At 39.4% G+C, this 24623-nt stretch overlaps 1 protein-coding gene across 3 annotated transcripts in view; it reads right to left on the minus strand.

Annotated features, from left to right (window-relative positions):
- Positions 1–24623, minus strand: part of dachd (dachshund d) — a 121526-nt gene that overhangs the window by 15387 nt on the left and 81516 nt on the right. The window contains exons 4-7 of one of the 3 annotated variants that reach the window (XM_053496732.1): positions 18625–18797; positions 18159–18294; positions 16877–17011; positions 437–579 (exon numbers count right to left, since the gene is read on the minus strand). In XM_053496732.1, the coding sequence (XP_053352707.1) occupies positions 437–579; positions 16877–17011; positions 18159–18294; positions 18625–18797 (587 nt within the window). Of the gene's footprint in view, positions 1–436; positions 583–16876; positions 17012–18158; positions 18295–18624; positions 18798–24623 lie in introns of all 3 variants that reach the window. The other 2 variants (XM_053496730.1, XM_053496733.1) reach the window with 2 other exon arrangements.

Below are 24623 nucleotides of genomic sequence, written 5' to 3' on the forward strand. Positions count from 1 at the left end.
TATTAACTTCAAGAGAGAGGAAAAATAGAAGCTTGTGAATAAGTGGCAATTTATAGCTCCTACAATAAGCGATAACAGAAGGTCACCTGTCTTGCAGAGTTTCCAGTTTATTACACAGAACTACAAATAACTGTAATCGTTGGTAAATAATTATGGTACTGTATAAGATCCCACAGGACATGATATTACAAAAAAAAAAAATCACTTCAAAACTAATTCGGGTTAGGTTGCATCATATCAGATTGGTATACATTATTTTTCTATAACTGGACCTACTGTCACATTCTATTACTATTATATTTGACGGTTTTGCCCATTTTGACCAACTTCATTAGAAGTAAATTACTCAGGTTTGCACTGTTATAACACCTGAATCAATCAATATTCTTACAGGTTAGCTCCTTAAGATCCACTGAGTTGATCATCTTATGCTTACCTGAATGTTGGTCAGTAGGGTCTCTATTGATGACAGCCCATCAGGAAACAGGAAAGGAGATGGGAACCCTGGTGGTAAAGCCTGACTTGCCAGCGACAACCTCTCATAACTGTCTCTTGCTGTTGGAGTGCACAACGGGGCTTCTTCTGGTGGCAAAGGCAAAGAAATACACACTCAGCACAACTGTAGGCAACAAACACATTAGATATCAAGTGCAAGCATGTAGCATGGAATAAATCATTCTTTTTCTTTCACAATTGGTGTTTATACTTGGATTTTGTTTGTGCAAAAATCACATTAACATCTATACAAGCAAGCCCGATCAGCTGGAAATGATTGATAACCCATTCTGGAACTGTCATGGGAAGCAATGCTGTTATTGATGCTACTGTATGTGTGGCTGTTAGCGATGCTCAAGAGTCTCCATTCACATGCATGTAATGAGATTCCTGTGCACCATCAGTGGTTCTACTCTAGTACTGTTACGCTGGTGGTCATTTGCTTTATTGTCCAGGGCATAAATATGATAAGAGATCTGGGCTGCCCAGTCCATATGGCACTCTAACTCTCTGATATGAAGAGGCCACACTCAATCAGATGCATATGGCAGGCCTTGATTACTAAAAGCCCTGGCTCTCCAACAAAGACCATATGGCACAAAGAGGTGAACCTTCATTTAGTGCCTTGCAACACCACAGCAGTTCCTCTGGCACAAGAAGCACTGTGAGTTTGGACTTATGGATTTTAATCCTTAAATAAAAAAAAAGGCTGATGCTAGGAATCAATTGGACAGAGGCAGAAGTTATCAGACTAAAATCAAGGGTAACTCTGAATAGGTGTTAACAGAAGAGGAAAACATTGCAGGAATCATTCTCTAGGTCTCCCAACGTGTGGCATAAACACTAGGGGCTAAGAAGTGCTGAGTAAAAAGGTGGCTGCTAACTCCCAATGGAAAAGAGTCTGACAGACCTAAACACAGATTAGCACTTAAAAAAAGAAAAGAAGAATCTACTGGGGCTTAGCATGAGCTAGACCTATTAAAGCAAGTACAAACTAAAATGGTCATCACATTCAATTTCAAAAATAGAATCAATTACTGGATCATGACAAAGTCTTTGGAGATTTAGTTAATGTAATGCTCTTCTTTAAACTATTACAGGCCTGTTACATATTCAAACAAATTGCATAAAATGGGTTGAGCTGTATATAGAATAGGAATTAAAAAAAAAAAAAAGTCAGGAAAAATTGCAGTAAAACTGTTCGTAATAATACTTTCCTATCACTGTATTATTTTTAACATACACAGTGATGGTATCTTTTTACTAAGGAATCTTCTACAGTGGCTTTTTACCTTTAAGAGCTGTGGAAACCAATCCTAATCCTACTGAGAGACATGCTACTTCATGAAATATAGCGAACACATTTTTCTTATAGCAGAAAATATCCATCAGCCCTCTTTAGGCTGTACTGTGGGTGGAGGCAGCATCTTAAAGAGCATAAATCTGAGGGTGGACACTAAGCAGATGTCCTTTGTGTCTGAAATGTAAAGCAGAGATCAGACCCAGAGCTAAGAGCGGGGCTTTGCTTCCTCTGAGGAGCAATTGCAGCATGTCAGAGCCCTGATGACATCATCCGCCATTCATCACGTTCGTGAGGGCAGACCTCTGCCATCTGCTGCGCATGCCATCATAACTCTACATCTATCTCTTTTCTCTGTCTTCCTTTTGCTCTCTATCTCTCTCTCCCACACACACTTGCACACACATACAAACTTGTAGCATCATAACCACAGAATCATTTCCCTCCACACAGTCCAGTGATGACACTATCTTCACATTGTCACGGCGAGCAGCCACTCAGTTTCTCCGCACAAGCTTTAGCAGCTGCAGACAGAAAATAAACTGCTTCCAATCGTATTGTCACGTTGTCATGAATCAATTTTGTTAAACGCATTTATTTATTAATTATGAACAACAACGGGAGAAAATGAGGAGAAAAAAAAATCTTTGTATCGGATCTGGCACTCAAATCCACAGCGGGCCTCTCATACAGAATTAATACGTGTTTGTATGGCCCTCTAAATCATGCGCAAACATGGCAAGACTGGAGGAGACCCACTGCTCCCATCAATATTCACTAATGCCAGCCAAGGCTTGGTAACAGCTGGTCTTACATTAATTAGTTTAAAGTATTTATTTCATCCATCTCCAGAGCAGATTGAGCAAAAACATTAGAGATTATTTCAAGCATCTGCAAATGCCCTGGAAACATCAAGCGAACCAACAGTCAAATCTCAGCCGCCAGTATCGACGCTCGATAATTTACAATTCTTGGAAGAGGGGGAGGCTAAAAGGAGTGCTGCGCCTCCACAGAGGAGCTCCCAGCAGCCTTTCCCTAAATTTCAGCAGCACTTCCCCTCCGGTTCATTACCGACAATGGATGGCTGCCTAATGGATAAACATTTGCTGCTAATCTAATTTCATAAATAAAAAAAAAAAACAAGGTCCACTTTTGGAGAGGTTATTACTGCCACTCAATGGCTTGGTTTTCGTGTGCAGATAAAGGAGTGAGTGTATTGGGGGAAATAAAACCGATGTGATTATTAGATCATGAAATGGTTTCAGGGTATATTTACAGCCTCTGTGTTTTCCAATGCATTGATACCGCAAATGCCAAGGAGCGAAACAATACGGCGAGATTTGGATGGCGGAGGCACTGCAGTTGGTTTGCAGCCACTGTTGTCCCATATTTCGTCTTGGCATTAATCATACATCATTGCTTTAACCAACTTCTGCTTGGGACACAGCAAGGGGTTCGCCGCATGCACAATGCTGGATCACAGGGTGCTTCAGAGCGCTTTGTTACAGGGAAACAATCTGTCGCGCATTACAAAGCGAACACCGCATTTCCTCTCAAATTACCAATTCAGCTCTCAAAATAACATAAACCCAGATGCAACCAAAGAACTCAAGCTGAAAATTACCACTAATATACTAAGCAAATGCTCTCCTCCTTCACTCCCCTCCCACCATCCTACGTTCACATTAGCCATTCTCAACTTGTATTGTGTTCTCTTAATTCCCTCCTTGTTCCGTGCACTTCAGTTTTGGCCTGTATCTGGCTGTTTATTTCTCACAGTGGCAGACGCCAGCGGGTTGGAGAGAGAGTGGAGGAGAGCGCTGCGTTTTCCAGGTGATATTTCTCCACTGGGGCTGCCAGCAGCAGCTGTGACAGGTCCGAGCTCAGCTCTACCCAATGAAAAAAAAAGAAGGGAGGAAAAAAAAAAAAAAACCTTATGAGATCCTTTCGGGTCAACCGTGTCACAAATAACATTTCATGCACAACTGTTTTGCAGGATAATAGGAGCCACAAATAAAAATGGGACGCTGTAAATACGATGCATTCTGAATAAAATGCCATAATTTAAAATGACACTCTCTCGAAGCGTTCGCATCCAGACGTACGCGCATACGCTCCCTCCCTCCCGTGGCAGCCGCAGGAGTCCTTGACAGTATGCTTGCAGTGATAAATCACCTTTCCAGTTAATTTTCTCAGTCGTTATGTGTTGTGCTGCTAAAACAGGGGCTTAGGAATTGACTTGACAAACTATGAATGTAAAAATATCACTTGCAGGGATCTAGGCTTATCTCCAATTTACATGTTATTAGATTTGTATTGTGAACAGCACTCGGACGCGGCCGTGGCAAAGGAAACCGAGCACGAGAGAGAGAGAGAGGGAGAGAGAGACAGAGAGAGAGAGAAAGAGAGATACATATGATAACAGAAGATAGGGTACATCTTAGTCCCCTCTTGACACACTTTGATATCTCAGATGGAAAGTCACAACAAAGAGAGCAGAAGCCACTCAACTGATTTTTAATATGATAGACAAGGCACTCCATGATAAATTGCAAGAAAACCAAGGGAAATTTAGTAACATTCTCACAATAAATAGTTTTTAATTGACCTTGGGAGCTGAAAATCTGCCATATGTTTGGAGTTGCACTGTTTGAATTGAGGTCCCAGTGGGCCTTTCAAACAGCACAACTTCAGCACTGAGCCGGAGGAGAAAGTGAGAGTGTGAGACAAAGAGAGAGAGAGAGAGAGAGAGAGAGAGAGAGGGGCAGCCACTGAGGGAAGGAGCGAAGGAGAAAAAGAGAGAGGGAGGGAGGGAGGCAGAAAACTAAGTGAGCTGGAAGAAAGAACAACAAAGGTATGGAGAGAAAGAGATAGATACTAAGAGCACAATAGAGAGAGAGAGAGAGAAAAAAAAACAGAGAGAGAGAGCATGGTAGCATTTGGTTGGCCTGGCCAGTCACTTTGATATATTGACAGGTGAAGCCTGTGTCCTTGCAAACCCATGTTCCTCCCAGCAGGAGAACAGAATGCTAAAATCTGGAGGATGTCAGTTCGCTCTCGGCAAAGGCGGCTGCTGCTTTCAGCAGACAATTACATTTTATTTGACCTGCCAATGGGGCTGAAGAAGTTGCCGCTTTCCGGGGGAGTGGTTATGACCTTTCAGTCTCATAAATAGAGACAACCCTGCACTACACAAGAACTAATCTCCACACCCGTCTCTCCCCTCGCGCCTTTGCTGCATTCACTGCTTTTATAGCAAAGTGCTATTTTATTCACCTGTGTTACAGCTTAACCATTCTATCGTCATTTATAGTGGTGGCACTCTGGCCTATTTTACAGTTATGTTAAAGCAAATTCATGCCTAAATGGTATAAAAGCAAGGCAGACCTTTAAAGGAAGGAGAAAAAAAAATAAAGAATTTTCTCGGTGAGTGTACACGTTGAGCGTGTGGACCGATCTATACTGAATAAATTCTCTCAGAATGACTTTAAGGTGCATATGCTGTGTACATGAACAGGATGAGCAGTGTGGCACGGCAGGATATTAAACCAGGAGGCTCTGGTGGCAGATACCTGCCTCCTTACCCTTTTCCGTCTCGCTCTTTTCCGCTTTTTAATTCCAAGATGAAAATTAGCCATTACCAAATTCCTGCTGAGAGTCAGCGTCAAGAGCTGGAGTCAGTCAGGCCTGGATTAACAGGTAACATTTCGCTTAGAGGGCTTTATGTCTCCGAAATGCACAACCTGTGTTTCCCGCTCAATTTTTTTGTAAATGTTCTCTATACTTACAGATTAAATCGTTTGCTGCACAAACCCATTTGGGAGCGGCGAGAAGGTGAAGGGGATAATCAGCACAGCCACTGGAACGTGTTTCCTAAATGCGCTCCCAGACATTACTGTGCACGGCCATAAAATTAGCGGCAGGACCTTAAAACGCTGACATTTCGCATGACTTTTGAGAAAGTGACACCCTCATATTTTCATGTAGGGTATCATTAAATTTCAGCTGCCCCGTGGCCGAGCCGTGCCATTAATAACCAATTCTGCGTGTCACTCTGCTCCCCTCACTTTGAAATAATGAGTACTTTGCTTTGCCTTAATAAATTGAAATGTATTCTCAAGGCCACACTGAAGATAGTGACATAGGTAGACAGGCAGGTAATATTTATAAATCCTTAAGTCTCAGGGACAAAAAAAGAACCAGACATTAGGGTGAAGGTTTCATATGCGATCAAAAAGCAAATCTGCAAATGTTAGTATTTTAGGGGTTACATTAATTTAGTCACAAAAAATGGTGAAGCGCTACAACAAATTCAGTATAAGAAAAGTTCTAAAAGATGGGACAGAACCACCTGGGGAAAATAAAAAGAAGACTGCTCATATCAAGAGCCTCTGACGCACATCGAAGCTGAAGAAGACGTCTCCTCCTGTCATATTTATTGCATAAAGGTCAGCTTGTTCATTTGTTCAAAGTCAGCGCTTTTTTTCTTTCTCCTTTAGACCGTGCTCCTCCATGTAATAAATGCAGACGATATGTCGTTACCAGACCACTGAGGATTAAAGGCTTGACCGCCTATAATGCAGGCATAAACCAACCCCCTGTGTGCTGCTTTTGTTTCTATGAGAGTGCACCTTGAAGTACAGTCTTCACTAAACAGTGGAGAATTTTTTTCTTTCTTTCTTGTAAACAGACACCCAATTGATGTTAGCGAGAGGGTTGTGTAACCTAATTAAAAAGGTAAAGCAGGCTGGATAACTAGTGCTCTCAAATGCTTGCAAATTAATTGGCCCTAATGTTTGAAAAGCAAATGCATTCAAGGGTTTTATTGTTTGTCTGGTAATTTTGAATAGCTGTTCTTATTTACAAATTTGGGAACTGCAGTGATTAAGTCTGGAAATGGGATGAATTATGGACCGAGGGGAAGTAGGAAAAAAGTGTAAAAGAGAAAAAAAAAAAAGGCTGCAGGCTTTGAGGTCACTTTTTGAAAAACTATGCAACAAGAAGAGGGCAGTTTGGTATTTTCAGTTCACATATGGGCATGTTTATTGGAACCAGGAGAAAACCCACATGAACACAAAGAGAACACGCACAACCCCACACAGGTATTAACCAGGAACTCAATGCTTTAACAGCTAAAAAAGTATATAAGCTATATAACATATAGTAGCATTAATAATTCCCACCTTCCATCTCTGTGGTATCATTAAAGGACCACGTTATCTTGGCTCTATAACTTTCTTTGAAGTAATAATCTACGGTATGTATGCTTCTTTCACCTAGTGCAGCTGTTCCTGCATGCTGCTGTCAATCATTTACAGTACATGTGTTCATCCAGGTGTCGATTGTTACTCAAAATGTCTCAAGTCAGAATCCAATTTTTCGAGGCAGTTATGGGTTACATATCAAGCTCAGTAGCTCAAGGGTGGCTCTCAATCAACCCAACTGCTAAGCTATCACTGACCCTGTAATTTCAAACAGATTTTAAAACACGTGAACTCATTTCTAGTGTTTGTGCTCATGGCTAAATTAGTAATAGTTAGCTCATGGCTGTAAAGAGTAATAATCAATGTAATAGTTAGCTCATGGGTAAATAGTAATAATTGACGCACAGTGTTCCCACTTTAAAACCCCCAAAGTACTTATAACTGTAAACCAGCTGCCAGTGGAGTCAGATCCATCCATCTTCACATATTCATGCTAGAGAGAGAGAGAGAGAGAGAGAGAGAGAGAGAGAGAGAGAGAGCGTGGCTTCCTAAACCTCACTTTTCACAAGTTTAGATTCTAACCAAGCTAAGAGAATTTCATTTTGAGAAAAGGCAGCACTGTACATGAGTCCGATTTCCAGGACTATAGAAATGAATTATGATTTTAATATATTTTTAATGATTACATTTTGTTACAGTTTTTTAACCAAAATTTGGAATTAAAATATCTGTCCATTTGTCTGTCTATCCCGATGTACCCTGTAAATGGTTCCTGTATTTCACAAACAAATCATGCATTAAAAATTCAAAGCAAAGTGAAAAGATTCAACAGAAATCTTAACCGAGAACAAATGTTCTTCCACTGAACAATGGCATGGTGACTGCTGCAGGATCGCTGAGGCGCATATCGGTTGAAGACGAGCACACATATTAATATCATTGTATTGCCCAGCATTCCTACAGGGAACGAGGATGTTGTTGTGTTCGTTCTATAGCCGAGTCTGGTGCTAATCCTGTCTCAACATACTGAGTGGTTTGTAAAAGGAAAAATGAAAGTCGAGAAAAAAAAAAGAAAAAAAAAAGTAAATGGAAATGTAAACTTTGGTAAAAGCAGAGCTTAGGAAGCCCAGAGTCTGACTTGCTCTTGCTCTTTCTAGCAAGAGGGTGCGAAAATGGATGCAAATCCATTTGCGCCTGGTTCACAGTTATAAAAATACTTAGGGGTTTTAAAAGCGGGCGTTGTGTTAAACGTGTGGAAATCTGTTTTGATAATATTATTCATAGCGCTGGCTTTGTGCTGCTTGAATTAATAACACTCCATTTACAGATGGAAGAAAGCTGGCATGGTGTTTCCAGTTAAAGAGATTAATTTTTAAACACCTAATTGACAGGCTGGGGTTGGGTGGATAAGCAACAGCTTCTCCGGGGTTTCAGCTGCTGCAAAGTCAAGGTGACTGGAATACTTAGGCAGGCTTTAAAACACACAAGTAAAGCCATAAGAGAGCAGAGAATTAGTCTTCCAGCAGTTTGCCTACACCCCACATTCTGTTTTATTAGGACTGATTTACTTCACAGTGAAAGGATATAAAAGCCTTAAGTATCAGACTATAATTACAGTAGAGTCGGAATTTAAAGGCTTGACTCACCATGTCCGCAAGTCAACTCCAACTCAGCACCATGATAAGAGAGCTCTATTAGACTGAGTGCCTGGCAGGGCTACACTTTAATAGGGCTCCAGATAGCAGTACAAAGAAGAAACACGGCTCGCCGTATGTGCAGCGTATATTTACAGTTGTTTATCTCAGTAAAGTGTTGTCTTGGTGACATCTTGTAATGGTTGTTTACGAAATAGAAACACAGAGCTGGACAATCAGAGATGCACTATGTAGTCCTCACTTGCTTAAAAAATACGGGGAAAAAACACATACACGCAAACGATAAAACAAAACAGGAACAATGTCAGGGTCAAGCTCACTTGCTTAGGAAATACGAAAAAGAAAAAAAAAAACACATACACGCAAACGATAAAACAAAACAGGAACAACGCCAGGGTCAAGCTCACCTTCTTGCGACAGCTGCTCTGTTGTGTTTGTATTTTGAATCGCAAATTAGCGTGGAAAAGAAATGGGTTTTGCTAATTGTTACATTTCATCTGTCCAAGGGCAAGCAGGTAAATTTGTTCACAGCAGTGCGCATTCGCTTACCTCCAGATGCGCATATATGCACCTAGAATTTACAAGGGGGATGCATAAAAAAAAGGTGGCATAAAAATGTCTGAATTTTTAGGGATGCAGAAATAAAAAAAAATTAAATGAAAATAGTGGTAAAAACTGTGCCAGGAAAAATCAACATACCCCCCTGTGAGTGCACGTGTCTTTGCAACACATTTGTTCTCTATTGAAATGAAGGGTAACATGAAGCAGCCTGGCATGTTGTGATGGACAAGGAGATTTCACCTTCGCCAGCAAATGATAATACATTATTAAATTTGCCTCGCCGCTCACTAGATACACTTAGCTGACCACAGCATATTTATCTCCCTGTCTAAGCCTTACATCTTGGCAGGAGAAAGCATTCTGTCACTTTTAAGGCATTTCAAAGATTAAAAAGAACCTCTTTCTTTTCAACATGCCTAAAACAGCCACCCTTTTTATGAAATGTAATTTCGCAGTCAGTGGTGTCACGTACCGGAACGTGCAAGAAGGAGAGCAAATATCCAAATGAACTGCAGGGTCCTGAGGGGAATTTCTCATCCTGCATCATCAGCAGTATTTGTTACATCGCTCGCAAATTTGATTGATCCTCTATTGAATTATTTTTTTGCACCCTTTCGTTTGGACAGGACACACTGACAAGTTGTTTGATCATAAACCCTGACTGCTTGCCAAGTCACATTTCGGCTCCTTATGGCTAATGATCCAGCCTTTTGTCTTACGGAAAGTCAGCAGAGTCAGCACAAACCTCTATCCGCTGCTTTTTTTGAAGCCAGATTGGCAAGGTCACTAAAAATGCAAAAGAAAACATGCTTTGAATGCAGGCATAGCTGATGAGGGGAATAGAGACAAGTGGATGCTGATACAGACTCCTAAACTGAGTTTTTGCTGAAGGTGACCCAAGTTTTTAAAACACCTACATTCTTACGCATATACTACCAGAATGACATATTTCTTTATCTTAGCCTAAAATGTAATTCTCATGATATAATTGAATTTCATAGCTATCACTTTTAAAAGCTAAAGTATTTAAGTTTTAGTTTGGCTTTACATGCGAGTCTGTAGTGTTTATGAGAAGCACAAGAAAATAATTAAAGGTATTACAGACAAGATGCAATACATTATAATTATCATGTGCTATGTGAAATCAACACAAATACAATGTGTTCAAGTCAAACCGGGACTTTCTATTGTACTACACTAATGCACTTATCCCACTAGTGCTTGAATCTCATCAAGGTTAAAAGATTTCTCTTCCAAAATTTTCTCCTGGAGCCATGATCAGACTGCCTTCTTCATGTCTGAAATGCTGGCCTCCCCGGAACTACTTTAATGACCCAAACATATGGAAATAGCTTGGAGCGAGGTCAGGACGAAATGGGGGATGTGGCAATAACTCCCAGGTGAAATCCCATAATGTACAAGCGGTGTTTGTGAATGATTGTTTGTACAGTTCTCACATACAGTACAGATGCGTCTCTACTGCAAGTTGGTTACAAGTTATCTGTGGATTTTTAAGGATCAGGTGTTCTACATGCTAAAATTTCATGGGAATGACTGCAGTGGCCTCCAAGCCATCTTGGTCGGGATCGTCGTTCATGGCCGTATGGCCTTCTTGACAATGTTTGCAACTTTTACATGTTTTACTGCGGTTAAGTGTTCATTACTGTAAATGTCCAATGATATTACGTCTTCATTCACAAGAAATTTTATCACAAGTCCCGGTTTGACCTGAATGTCCCTTGTAGTTTCAAAAGGTTCCATTTGCAATGAACTGAAGCCGAAATCCAAAGAAACAACCAGTGCATATCAGGAAGACAATCAGCTATGAGTTTCCACATACCAAATTGTATCTGATAATATTAGATTTTTCTTATTGCTTGTACATGTCTAATTTAATACATGCGAAATAAATAAATGAATGAATAAAACAAGATAAAATAAAACATTTAAGCATGATACCATCCAAACACAACCTGAAATAATTGCCTGCATTATACACACCGAACAGGATGTCTGGCTTAAAGCAAAGCACGAATGCGATGCTTTCTAATTACACCCTTCTTCTCTTTATCATGCCTCGCATCTTTACTTTGATTTCAGCTTTTAAAGCAGGTCAAGAGAAATAAAAACTTTTATTCCATATCTTTTGATGTACTTGAGGAAAAGGTCATTCTTTTCTTTTCCTTTTTTCCCCCCACAAAATCATTTAATGGCTAACACATGCTTCTCCATTCACTGACCAGCTGGCAAATTATCTAAGTAATACTCATTCATCTGACCGCATCCCAGTGCCTGTCAGCTCGCACAAATCAAATGTGATTATTCGCTGCACATTTAGAGCCGAATACCGCGGCTGATTGTACGCATCAGTTCCTGCGAAACCAAAGGCACAATGAGCTGTCAATAGATGGGTTGGGTTACAGTAAAGCAGTTCTTAATTCACCACAATGAGCTACAGTTTAAGGGAGGGTTTTAGGGAGCTGCATGACAAATATAGGACAAAGTCTGAAAAATAATTAATAAAGAAAAATCAAGACAGAGAGACACACAATAAGACTACAATGTGAGTAAAAAATATGATGTTATCAGTACTTCTATTACGTGCCAGTCTTTTTCTTTCCTGTTAGTACGTCTTCTTCTACAACTTCAGCTGCATTTTAAAATAAATCCATGTTGAGGCTTTATTTCTTCACTCTTGTACTGTATGTGGTGATGATTTCGGGAAAATAAAAGGCCTTATTGGAGAAATGGACAAAGCTATAACCTCTTCTTTCAACCAATCAGTATGATACTCATTAGTCTCTCTAATGTGTCCTTGTAATTAAATACTACATGGTAGCAAACGACACACCAGTAAAAGATATGTTTTAACTATAAATGTGATTTAAATGTCAAAAAATGTCTGCAAGCATGAAATACAGTAAAAGTCACTAAACAGCATTTCTTGTAATATTTCCTGTTTTTGTATATAGTTGTCTTACCTGTCATTATTTTAGTCGTAGCGCATACATACAAGACAATATGTCAGATTCAGTTGTTTGTCACATGTACCTTACAGCACAGTGATTCTTTTTTCCCCCCACATATCTTAATTAGAAAGATCAGAGCACAGGGTCAGCCAGGATTCCTGCAGCAAACATGGTAAAAAGCCTTGCTTAAGGCCTCTACAATGGAAACCTGGTGATGCTGGGGCTTGAACTCAGGACCTTCTGATCAGTAACCCGTAGCCTTAACCGTTTGAGTTATCCCGACAGATAAGTGTTTCCGTTTATGCGCGCAGGCGCTGAGTGTGTGTGTATATGTCTGTGTGTGTGTGTATGTAAGTGAAGTAGGAGGAGGAATCAGTCTCCCCCCCTTCTCATCTTACACGGGAAACCTTTCTCCTCTCTTATTTAAATTTTACACAAACACACACACACACATTAACAGAGACTGTTTTGTTGGAAAAATTAGCAAGGAACATTGCTAATGACACTTGCGTGAGCGCACACTAACGGAATCACTCCTGTAAAGTAAAAAACAAACACACCAGTGAACCTGCACTTTACCTTTAAAAAAATCGCGACAGGGCAGTGTTTCTGTGTAGAGCAGAGAGTGTGTGTGTGTGTGTGTGTGTGGGTGTGTGCGTGAAGCCAAGAGAGGGTGGGTTGGGGGTGTAAAGGCGAGAGTGTGTGTGTGAAGGGGCACAGTGTCAAATTACGCGCGCACACACATGACAGAGAGAAAATGGATATTTAACCTCTTTAACGAGACGAGAGTTATAAGAAACAGTACACGCGTGCTGTACACGCGCACTTACAAACACAAAATGTTTTACACGCACACACGTAGTCACAGTGTTATAGTAAACAATATACATGTGCACGAATGTTAATTATACCAGTAAGAGACACGCACTAAGACCTAGCAAGAGAGACGATTATCCGCAATTCCGCAGCGCAAGAGAGAGAAAAAACATTGGCTCAATTGTTATTACGTGACGAGTTGCGTGTCAGCGTGATACATTATATTCGGTACTCGTAAACCAAGACTTGCTCGTTTTTAAGTCACAATTTATAAAAAATCTTTGCTCGTCTTGCGAAACACTCGCAAACCGTGTTACACGTAATCCGAGGTATCACTGTAGTTTAACTTTTCACTATTAACAAAGTAAGTCTAAAAAACCACAGTAAATGCTCATTTAGGTAAATGTTAATTAGCATAAATACACACAAGAGCACCATCGGCAGAATGGACGTGTTCCTAATTCCCGGTTTTTACATGTACAAAGCAGATCAGGCAGAAAAGAACAGAGATCACAGCAGACTGAGGCGAGAAGTGTCTATTATCTTAATGGCTAGTTTCATTGCACTGCACTGTCGGTACAACATAGCTCACAGAACGTAACTCTCAATGATTGTGACGTAGGGTGCAATCATGTACAGTACACCCACCTGTATCTCTTTTACATGTGTGAACCCAGCTGTGCTCTGATTTGTACTGATGCTGAAAAAAAGACTAGAATTTATACAGTATTTTTTAACATTGTCAGTAGTGGTGTTGATTCATATTCATTGTAATATTCTGACCCTGAGCATTAAGTATGGCTTAAATTCCTCTTTTAGCAGGTAACGTACCCCACGATGCATCCGCCCACATCACATATGTGCACATATTCGTGAGCATTTTCTCCCCAAGGAGAGGAACGATGTTAAATGTTTGATGTCCAAAATGAGTTTTACTGCCAACGCTTTAGTACGTTCAGTTTCCCTTGTTTGTCAACTACCTGCTGTTTCACGAGACAGGGTTTATCACAAAACAGTTCTCAAACATTTCTGACAGAATCTCTTTGTGAAACCAATTCCGCTCAACAGCTTCATATTTTTACTTTGCTTTGAAGAAAATTGGTATTTCTGCAGGCTAAGCCATATGCTCACAACGTGCTCTATTACACAATTTTAATCCGAGAGATTTTAATCATTGTTAGCTGTCCTTAAAGACAAAGATACATAAAAAACTTTAAATACATATGATTTCTGTGTCATCTCTCAACAGCCTTGACTGTAAGCATTTGCACAGTACTGGAAGTATAACGCATGAAATTAATTTAATGCCCTGCCAAGACCATAAAGATTAAAGAAGTGGAGAAATACCATTAAACCACTGGAATGTAATCTCATTTGTCTAAACAAACTGATCCGATGAACAACCCTAATTAAAAAGGCTCCATCATAAACAAAGTCAAGCTGGCCATTGACCCTCCATTTAACAACGAGCCACATTAATTTTATTAATCTAATGCATCATGTATCCTATCATTACAGTTCAATATATCTATCATTAATTTTATTCTTCTCACTTTGGTTATTAGTTGGTTTAATGTATTGATTACGTCCAGATCTGGCTGTACAATCTCTCTTATCTTGCGGCATAAACCTGTGCGTGTTATTCAAATTGCCTCATTTATTATGATAGCTTCCTCATGTAAATTGTGCTGACTGCTCGCCCTTGCACAGTCCTCATTAGACTAATGAAAACCTTCAAACGAAAAAACTAAACAACCTGCCAAATAAAGGTCTGAGGTTATTATGAAAATTACAACTCTGGGAGCCAGGAGAAGCTCTGTTCATTAATTCATGCTCAGCAAATTGGTAACTAATTTAGTTGCACTGCTCTGCATTAATGGATTATTTTATAAAAATGTTTTCCACAGCCTGAGACCTTTGGCGTGCACGTTAGAGAGCCCTGAATTCTAATCAAGCTGTGTGACATATTAGGGATGGTGGGCATCTAAATGGTAATGCAATGGTAACACAAATAGACAATGTGGATTTTCTCTCAGTCAGAGAGAATCAAGACCAATCTGGCTCAATTGCTATCTAAAAAGGTTGAGAGAATTGCTCTACAAAGGCGGGGAGGTTGGGGGGAGCTGCAATGCTTTTCACAGCATCGATATGTCTCTTCTGGGGAATAATACACGCGTTGCATTCTGAGGAATGACAGGTATCATGATGATATTATCATATACAAGCAAGAACATCCTTCAAGTACAGCCAGGCATACAGTACAGTGAAAGCAGTACAACGGGAAATAATTCGGGACCGAGCGCTTCTTTGCATTTCCCCACCCGTCACACCTACGTCCTGACCTGTAAATTCATATAATCATGCTAATTACTCTGCTTCACAAGCTTGCACTATCTATGGGCAGGTCCGGCACAGTCCCTCCTCGCTGGACGGATCCATCAGGGAACGTGCATCCCAGTGATTTCCACAGTGGCTTTAATATCATTATCACCCCCAGCCAACAATTCCCCACCCCAGGCCTCTGCCATCAGAGAATACTCAAATCTATTATTCAAGTTGATTTGTATTTAATCCAAATGCCTGTGTGTGCACGCGTTTTCCTTCCCCCCCAAAAACCATCATCCTTAACTGCCTGATAATAAACAGAAAGCAAACAGTAATCTAAAAACAATACGATTACACATATTGTCTTACTCCAAAATGGATGCTGATGATGATGGGTGATTGCAATTAACACAGAGAGGTCTAGCATTCAAACTAAATTGTGTATTAAATTAGACGAGCTGGTGAAGAAATATTTGCACAGCATTTCTCAATTAAGTTCGCTGGCACAAATTTAAAACAAACTGAATTAATTTTTTTTTATATCCAAAGATATAAAGAAAGAGGGCTTCTGTTGTCATTCCTGCATTGCTAATAATAACACAGTAAAAAAATAAATGGCTTTATAAATGCTTAGAATCCTGGCTTATAATTTTAAACCAGTCCAGCACTTCCTTTATTCACATTATAGAGCGATTTATTCTGTATAACATTGGTCATTCATAATTTTATTAGATTTAATCATTTGTGGCTTTAAGAAACCACATAATTACACCACAGTGCTGTTGCCCAGTGGATCAGAAAGTGTTGATGACTTTCCTATAACGGTACAGCTCAGACAGTAGTTCAAGCTGCAAGATTGATATCAATACACTCAAACCAATATAATATTGTTTCTAGTGAGTGTATACAAGATGTTTCGCATTAAAAACATTTTAATCAGAACAAATGGTTTTGTTGGTTCTTGGTAACATGACAAGCTGCTTATTTTGGCCTATTAATGTCAACAGGGTGAAAAAAGGGAGGCTGTTTATACAGTAGCTGCTATAAGATAAGTGATAGAGAAAACCCATTTGTTCCACAAACCTTCTACAGTAGTGAACGTATAAACAGATAAAAAGTCTCCTGTCATTCTTCAATAACTTTAAACTGTAGTCATTTGCAAACTACTGTCACATAAAAAGAGCTGTTGTTAACAGCCCTGTGTTCTTTTATTGTTTGTTAATGTTCTATAACAGCATGGCCCGGTCATATTTTATTCAATGCATTGCAAAATACAAAATTAATATAATACTAAGATCACTACTTTGTTTCCAGTAGACAGAGTAGGTACTGTATTATTAAAATGACGATTTGATCGTCACATCATGTCGATGTGCACTTCAATCAACAGACTAAAGTATATAATGTGACTCCTAGACTGATAACCAGCCACATGATGGTTATTTAAAAAAAAAAAGAATAGAAAATCTATATCTTTTTTAAAAATATTAAAATACTACTACTACTTACTACTACTACTACTACTAATAATAATAAGGAAAGAATGCTGACCTTTATCAGAGTGCATTCTCTTGGCTTCATGGCCAATGTCGTGTGTGGCCAGGTCACCCTCCTTGGGGCCGGGAAGGATGCTGGGAGAAAGGCCCAAAAGAGCCTGGTTCATGGCAAGACCATTCTGATGAATAGCTTTACAGAGAAACACAAAAAAAGCAGCTTAAACTCTGCTTGTTTTCATATTTTCTCAATCAATACAAAGAGACAACAACCAGCACATCTTATGAAGTAGAATGATTTGCACTTCTGGTGCTTTAAGCTACAGGAGGTGAATATGTCCTTGGCTTTTATTTGTTGGATCTGAGGTAAACTTTGTCTCCGAATCGTTGGGCCAGTCATTCAAACTTCTGTGTGTCAATGCTCTGTCTAGCGAGTGGATCCGTCAACGCTGTTTTTAAATGCAGCGGTGATTGGTTTCTGAATGTGCGAAAATGAGGTGCTTTTTAAAAAAAAAAATAGAATGAATAATTTGGATTTGTGTTGTTAAAGGACAAGATGTCACATAACACCAACGATGGAGCGGGAGTTGTACTATAGATTAGGAGCATGCGAAAATAAATAATAAATCTGATGCTTGTGTGACAGCACATGCAAATGACTTCTCAGCTTGATACGTCTAAAGAAAGATTATTCAAACACGGATGCTATGTCCTGAAACTTTATCTTTAATTTATAAGTGATGGAGATGTGATATGGCACTGTTGATATGTTGGTTTTCCAATTATAATATTATGTAGCTTAAGTACGATTGTTAATGAGAGTAAAGGACAGGATTGTGTTAAGGTATTTAATTCCCTTACCCTACTTATAATCATAACCCGATAGATGGATAGATAGATGGATAAATAGATAGATAGATAGATAGATAGATAGATAGATAGATAGATAGATAGATAGATTCTATTAAAAGAGAATTTTATACTGGATGTTTTTTCTAGTACCGTTCCACCATTTTACTGATGAATTTTTTTACTGTTTGCATTTATAATCATTATAAGCAATCATTCATCAGTAAAATGATGTATGCACAGGGAACCAATACAGTACAGCATTTTAAAAGGAAGTATATGAGGACACAAGATGGTGGAAATATATAGGTCTCTCTTTTAGAGAAAACGAGAGGAATGAGAGGAGGGACACACATCTCTCATGACAATGGGCATTTTTAGCTCAAGTGCAGACTCTTAATATGCGTCTGTGAGCAGAGAAAAAGAGTATAAGAGGACAGGAGAGGAGAAGTAGGGAGGGAGGGAGAGAGTGAGAGACGGAGCAGACATACGCATTCTGTCGGAGGAGCTCTCGGTGTGTGCGGGTGAGCTGGAGACGCTGCTGCTACGCTGGGACGAGGGCCGGCTTCCCGGCCTCCTGCCATCTTCCAGAGAGGGAGCAGGGGAGGGACTGTCAGGCACCCGTTCCTGCCACACACGCACGTACACAGAGATACACACACATTTACAGCTATTACACTACACCCAGGCGGCAGCCGACAGCTCTGAAAACAGCTTCCTGTGCCGACGCTCGCTGCTACAGCGACTGTCAAGGTGCTACTCTAACGCCACAGAGCACAGTCTTTTAATTCTGCGATCCTCCATTTTTCCCTCTCCCCCATTTCTCTGTCTGTCCCCTCCCTCTCCTCTATCCGAGGCTATTATGGGATCATGCGATCATGCAGCGGAGCCCCATCCTCCCCTACAACTGATGAGAAAATGTGCGCAAGGCAAAGAGCCAGCGGCACCGTGTGTTACCTTAATCACTGATGTCACCATTCTGGAAGGGGCACTCTGTCCCTGTGCTGCGGCGGCCATATTGGCGATGGTGCTGAGGTGGTTCATCTGACTCATTGCCATGGTGACTGACGCAGGAGGCAGGCTGACAGGGATCAGGGGGTGGGGCATCATCATGAATGGCAGCTCCAAACCTGAGAGAGGGCAGAGACGGGGGCAATTAAACACGCATTTAAAGGACTCATTATTTTGGCATTAAAGTTGAGTAAATAGTGGTTAAATGAAGAGAGAGCGAGCGCTCAGCATGGAAGAACGTTATCATCGTATTTGCCATTCTGCCATGTGGATGATGCTGACAAACCAAATGTTCGTTGGAATAATAACCACTTTGCAAAATTCAAGACTCTAATCTTCCCCTGTAGTATGTTTTTAGGCCGTTATCTTCATTAGCAATTGACATAAATATTTTACAGTAGATGTTAATAAAACAGATAGGCACATGGATTGTACCGCAATAATAGTGATGGTAATGATAACAGAGATGATGAAGTCTTCAATGTATCATAATTAGGGTCTGCACTGGAGAATGTGAAATTATGAAAATTAATGTTGCACTATTAATAGTAAATGCATTTAAAGTGCTGTGTCTCTGCAAACGCAGGCAGACCTAAAAGTCATTAAGGCTAGCTAAAACAGTGCTAATTAAAAACATATAGACATTAAGAAGTCAGAGACCATACACACATGCGCTAACACAAACACACACACACATACAAACGCAAAATATGCGAATGCACGCACACACACGCACACACACGCACACACACACTATTACTTGAAGCTTTATATTAACTAAATGCTAGACATTCCTTGATTTCCAGTAAAAAGACAGGATGACATTTTAAGTTGTGTTTAGTTCCGTATAACTGGAAGCCGGTGTGCAACATTCATGTATGGGATTAATAGGTGGAAGCGAAACTGTCCCCCTGTTTCAAAGGATGTGCACACAAATAAGGTCACAGCCTGGTGTGTGTCCCTGAACCGAGGACCTATTCACTGTCTCTCCTGTCTTTGAACTGGCAGATCAAAAGTAACGTGGAAATTTTTTGGTCTTCAGCATTCAAAGGCTCCACTCAAGTGCTTGAAAAGAAAACTTCATCGTCTCCTGTGGAATTGACTGTGTTTCTCTCTCTCTCTCTCTCTCTCACAAGCACACATACACACACACACACACACACACACACACACAAAACACACCTCCCTTAGTTACTTGGCTCAAGGTAAAAGGGACAAAAACACAAGGGGACAATATACCAAACAAGTCTACTTTGCTTTTGTACAAAATATCAGTGTCCAAAGGGTGAGAGCGTGGATCTACATCAGGAAGCGTTCAGCTGAAAAGATTTAAAGGAATAACAAAACAAAACAAAAAAACCCTCCTCTTCTCTTGTCATTGCTTTCCTTGAAAAAGCACCATTGATTTCCATAAGAAAGCTGGCCAGTGGATTCACTAGCAAAACAAATTCCCTAACATTAGAAAGAAAAAGGGGATTAAAGACGGAGAAGCCAAGCAGGACTATGTAAAGGCGCCTCTCCTCAAGTGCTGAGTGTGAATCAATTACTGTTCCCAAGACCGGACTCAATTAAAACGCAGTGCGGTGCGATCGCAGGATACTTACACTGTCTCGTCCAAAGAAACCCAGCGAGTCATTCATGCAAATATCCACCTTTCAGAGCTCGCTGAGAGCCAGATGGAGCAGCGTGATTCTCAGAGGAAGATCTGGATTTCTGCAAATCCACAAATATAAAGTGTGTGTGTGTGTGTGTGTGTGTGTGTGTGCATCTATGCCTTTGTTATTTAAATGGCCCTTCATTTACCTGCAATGAATAATGACCAAGTTAGACTGAATGTAGGCTTTGAGAGACTGTAATGTGGATATACAGTAGCAGAGCATTCTCATGCGCTTAATCTCTCTCCTTATACCTCCTTTCATGGTCTTAAGTGATGTTTCAGCCATTATGTCCTATTCGAAGCACAGGAAGGACTCCAAAAAAAAAAAACTAACAACATTTTCATCAAGGCTTTTAAGCCGACAAGCAAAGAAAAAAAATCCTTTTTACAAGTTTATTGAAGTGGTTATGTACAATGACGGATTTTAAATAATACTTTTGCCTCTTTAGATAGACATGTCCTGTTGTTTTTACACAGTCTGACAAGAGAAACAATCATTTAAATTCCAGCTAATTAAAGCCTTTTCTATTGAAATTAAATAAGCAGCATGAGTGAGTAAAGTGAGGGAAATGCTGTAAACATTCCAGTCACTATGGAAAGGCTGTACCGTAATACACAAAGCTGTCTGATTCAGATTTAGAAGTTATCTTTCTAGATACACCATAGACTTTTTCTACATTCTCAAATTTGATCCTCAAGATTGTTGTGGTCATAGCCAGAGCTTTCATCTGGAAGAGTAGCGAGTTTGTTCAAGAATGCTTGAAATTTTAAAGTTGTTTCATGCCTCTTTAAAATAAACTGTGTAATCCAAAGATATGACAAATTTCCATGACTTTTCATTATTTAACTATGAATTTGCCCAAACTACTACAGGTTCACCTCACAATTAGTAATGAATTCTACTGTTACAGTCCTCTTCAAACTGCTATAAACATCAAGTGCTCCCTCATGATTGTTAGGCCACGCCAGCCATATTGGATGATGATAAATCCCAACCAAAGCAGGACTAGCTAATTGACATGCAGTACACTACCAAGGGTATTAGAACACTGACCTACGATCAAATGATTTAAGATTCAGCCCTTGATTGATATCCAAGAGATTATGTTTTGCATGTTCTCCCCGTGCTTGGTGGGTTTCCTCCGGGTACTCCGGTTTCCTCCCACAGTCGAAAGATATTCAGGTTAGGCTAATTGTCGTTCCCAAATTGCTTGTGTGTGTGAATGACTGTGTGACTGTGAGTATGTGTGTGTGCCCTGCGATGGATTGCCACCCTGTCCAGGGTGTACCCGACCTTGTGCCCTAAGCCTCCTGGGATCGGCTCCAGGTCCCCACAACCCTGAATACAGGATAAAGCGAATAGAAGATGAGTAAGTGAGTAAGTGAGTGATGCTGACATAGAAGACGTGAAAATGTGTACATGGGGTATCCAGGTCATTGTTAACAGGTTTGTTGACAGGACATAAATTAATAAGTTTGGCTCTTTATATGGCTCATGATCAAAAACATAGCTAGTCTTGATAAAGCAATCATGGCAGTCTTGAATTTTTTTGTAAGTATACACTGTAACAGTTGTGTCGGTAAATCATGATGATATGTAGACAGTACTTGAAAGTTTGATATGAGTTTGGCATGGTTCATAACAGAGTCCTAAATGCACCATTAGTACATCTTAACATTTCATAGCTAATGCTTAGTCAATTTGTGGATGAATGGGGAGTGACGTTTTTCAAGTATTTCAATTTGGGACAATTTGTGCTCTATAGTAAAAAAGTTCAGGAATGTATGAAAGATGCCTTGGACATAAAAAAAAGGAAGAACCTATAAAAAAAAGCAAAAAGTATAAGAGGAGGAAAGAGAAAAGGATAAAATTGAACAAACAGATTTTATTTATTCTCATTATCATGGTTGCTTTTAATTCCTGTCAACTGACAACAGAGCAAATATACTTGCTCTGTAAACTATTTAAATATCACTAGCTAGCAAACTAAAAGACAGAAGAGAGAACAGTACAGTATGGAGATACATTTTTATACAAATACACACCAAGTGTTTTTGTTTATTATTTATTATTATTATTTGTCTTCTTCTCCACTCTGTATTCTCACTAGCAAGCCATTATTATTATTATTATTATTGTTATTATTATTATTATATTGGTCTAATCCTCTCCCAAACTCCAATTCCCAGAATCCTCAGCAAGCCGAATCACACCTACCGCAGCATTCTGTCACAAAATCCATATCCCAGAATTCTTAGTCAGCCAAGCGACCTAAGCAGTCACATGACCCTATCTGCTTACGCAACTGATTAATTAACTAATCACTCTGTCAAAAACACACACACCTGTCTCTCATTCAGAAACAGAATCCCACACTCAATGAATTCTTACTCCATCAACATTTTAGGTTTATAAGCTGTTTGTGGTTTGAAGTATTTCTAAGCCTGCTGCCTGAATTAATCTTAAGATCATGCAGATTTGTTTTTATTTGCGGTCATCTCCCTGACCTAGACTTGCCAATACTGTATTATTATTATCATTAGTAGTGTTGTTGTTGTCCCCATTAAGTAACATTAAAACAACAACCCAGACTTAATTAATTAGTTAAACTAAAGCACTCTTTTTTTTTTTTTTTACAATAAAATATTATAATGACTAGTAATTTATATTATAAAATAAAATACTCTGAAATACAAATAATCTGAAACTAAAGGGTTTTTGGGGTTAACTTACTATAAATACCTTACTATAAAATAGAGTGAATAATTTGATATGCAGTCAGTAATCAGTAATGTTTGATAAGACAAATAAAAACATCACATAACACTGCTGTGCTTCATTTACCAAGTTCATTTGAGTTAATCTTGAATATTGTCTCCTGCCGCAATGACGATAAAAAGAGTCGTGAAAAATGCACAGTTTATAGATCTTACAGATTCTTTTAACTAGCCCTGATGGCAGCTTGGAATATTATTGCCATTATCTCAAGCCACTTTATATGAAAGAAGCCTCTCAAGAAGAACTTGGACAAGCTCCCAGTACTTCATTTAGTACTGTGCAAAAGCAGGGCAGATTTGATTATTTTTTTTGCTTTTTTTTTTTTTAAGAAAAGATGCCTTTAAATAGTAAAATTAAGGAATAAACAGTCAAGCAATAAAAATAATGTTTTAATAAGATTGGATCAACATGGTCTACTATTTAATATATCTATTTAATCAAATACAAACATCTGTAATACGATTTTAAAAAAATAAATATATATAATTTTTTTTTTTTTTAATTAATGATTGGACTTTTCTGGTAATACTAATAAATTTGGCCAAAAAAAAAAAAAAAAAAGCAAAATAGCCCTATAAAACAGTACACAGCAAATCAAAGCCTTCCAAACAATAACTACTATATACGTTTTATAGCATATACAGGTTATATCATTATATCAGCCATCAAACAATACTAAGTACTGAATGAGCACAACAGAAGGAACGGAGTGCTGCTACCACTGTAGCCATGAGCTGTTTTTTCCACATTATTCTGGTAAGGCTGGAAGATTTCCCTTGACAAAAATTAAACCAGTTCCTACTTGGGACTTTATTATCTCTTCAACTGAGTGATTTATTGTTTGTGGAATGAAGGCAAAGAAGGAGGAAAATTACATTTTCGGCTGAGCTCGGGTCCACCCTGCTTCTCCTCCTCCGTCCTGAAAGAGCTCACAACAAACAATAATGTCAGCTGTAATTGATCCGAGGTCGCCAGTTAGCCCTGCAGTAAAAGCCCACTATTTAAGCGGCAATCCTCCCTTGTCCGCTCCTCAGATGCTGTCTAATGAAGCTGTCTGTCTCTGCTATTTACCTTCGCTTAAATGGAAGGGGAAAGATGTACTGTATGAGTCCGGGCCAGAGAAGATTTGCTTTCCTTCCATGAAATAGGACCTGTGGATGCCTGTGGAATGTATAATTGGTTGCTGCAGTCAGGGATGGGTCTTCCAGCACTAATTAAATGACTTGTTTCCAGCCTATCTGTCTTTGTTTGTGAGCGCACTGTGATGGAACGATATGTCACACATGCCTGTGTATGAGCAAACACTTTCCGTAGATTCGAATGAACAGAAAATCTTCAGCCGTTTGAACTGACGTATTCAAATGCAATTTATTTTCATCGTTCTTACAAATTAATAGACCATTTTTTTGGGTGTTAAGCTGAACACTGAGCTGACACTTCTACTGCCCACTAATGTAGATAAGGCTAAATTAATGATCTTGATATAAAATGCAACATCTTTATTAGCTA

The sequence above is a fragment of the Clarias gariepinus genome, chromosome 5 (assembly GCF_024256425.1).
Source record: "Clarias gariepinus isolate MV-2021 ecotype Netherlands chromosome 5, CGAR_prim_01v2, whole genome shotgun sequence".
In the NCBI taxonomy this organism is placed as follows: domain Eukaryota; kingdom Metazoa; phylum Chordata; class Actinopteri; order Siluriformes; family Clariidae; genus Clarias; species Clarias gariepinus.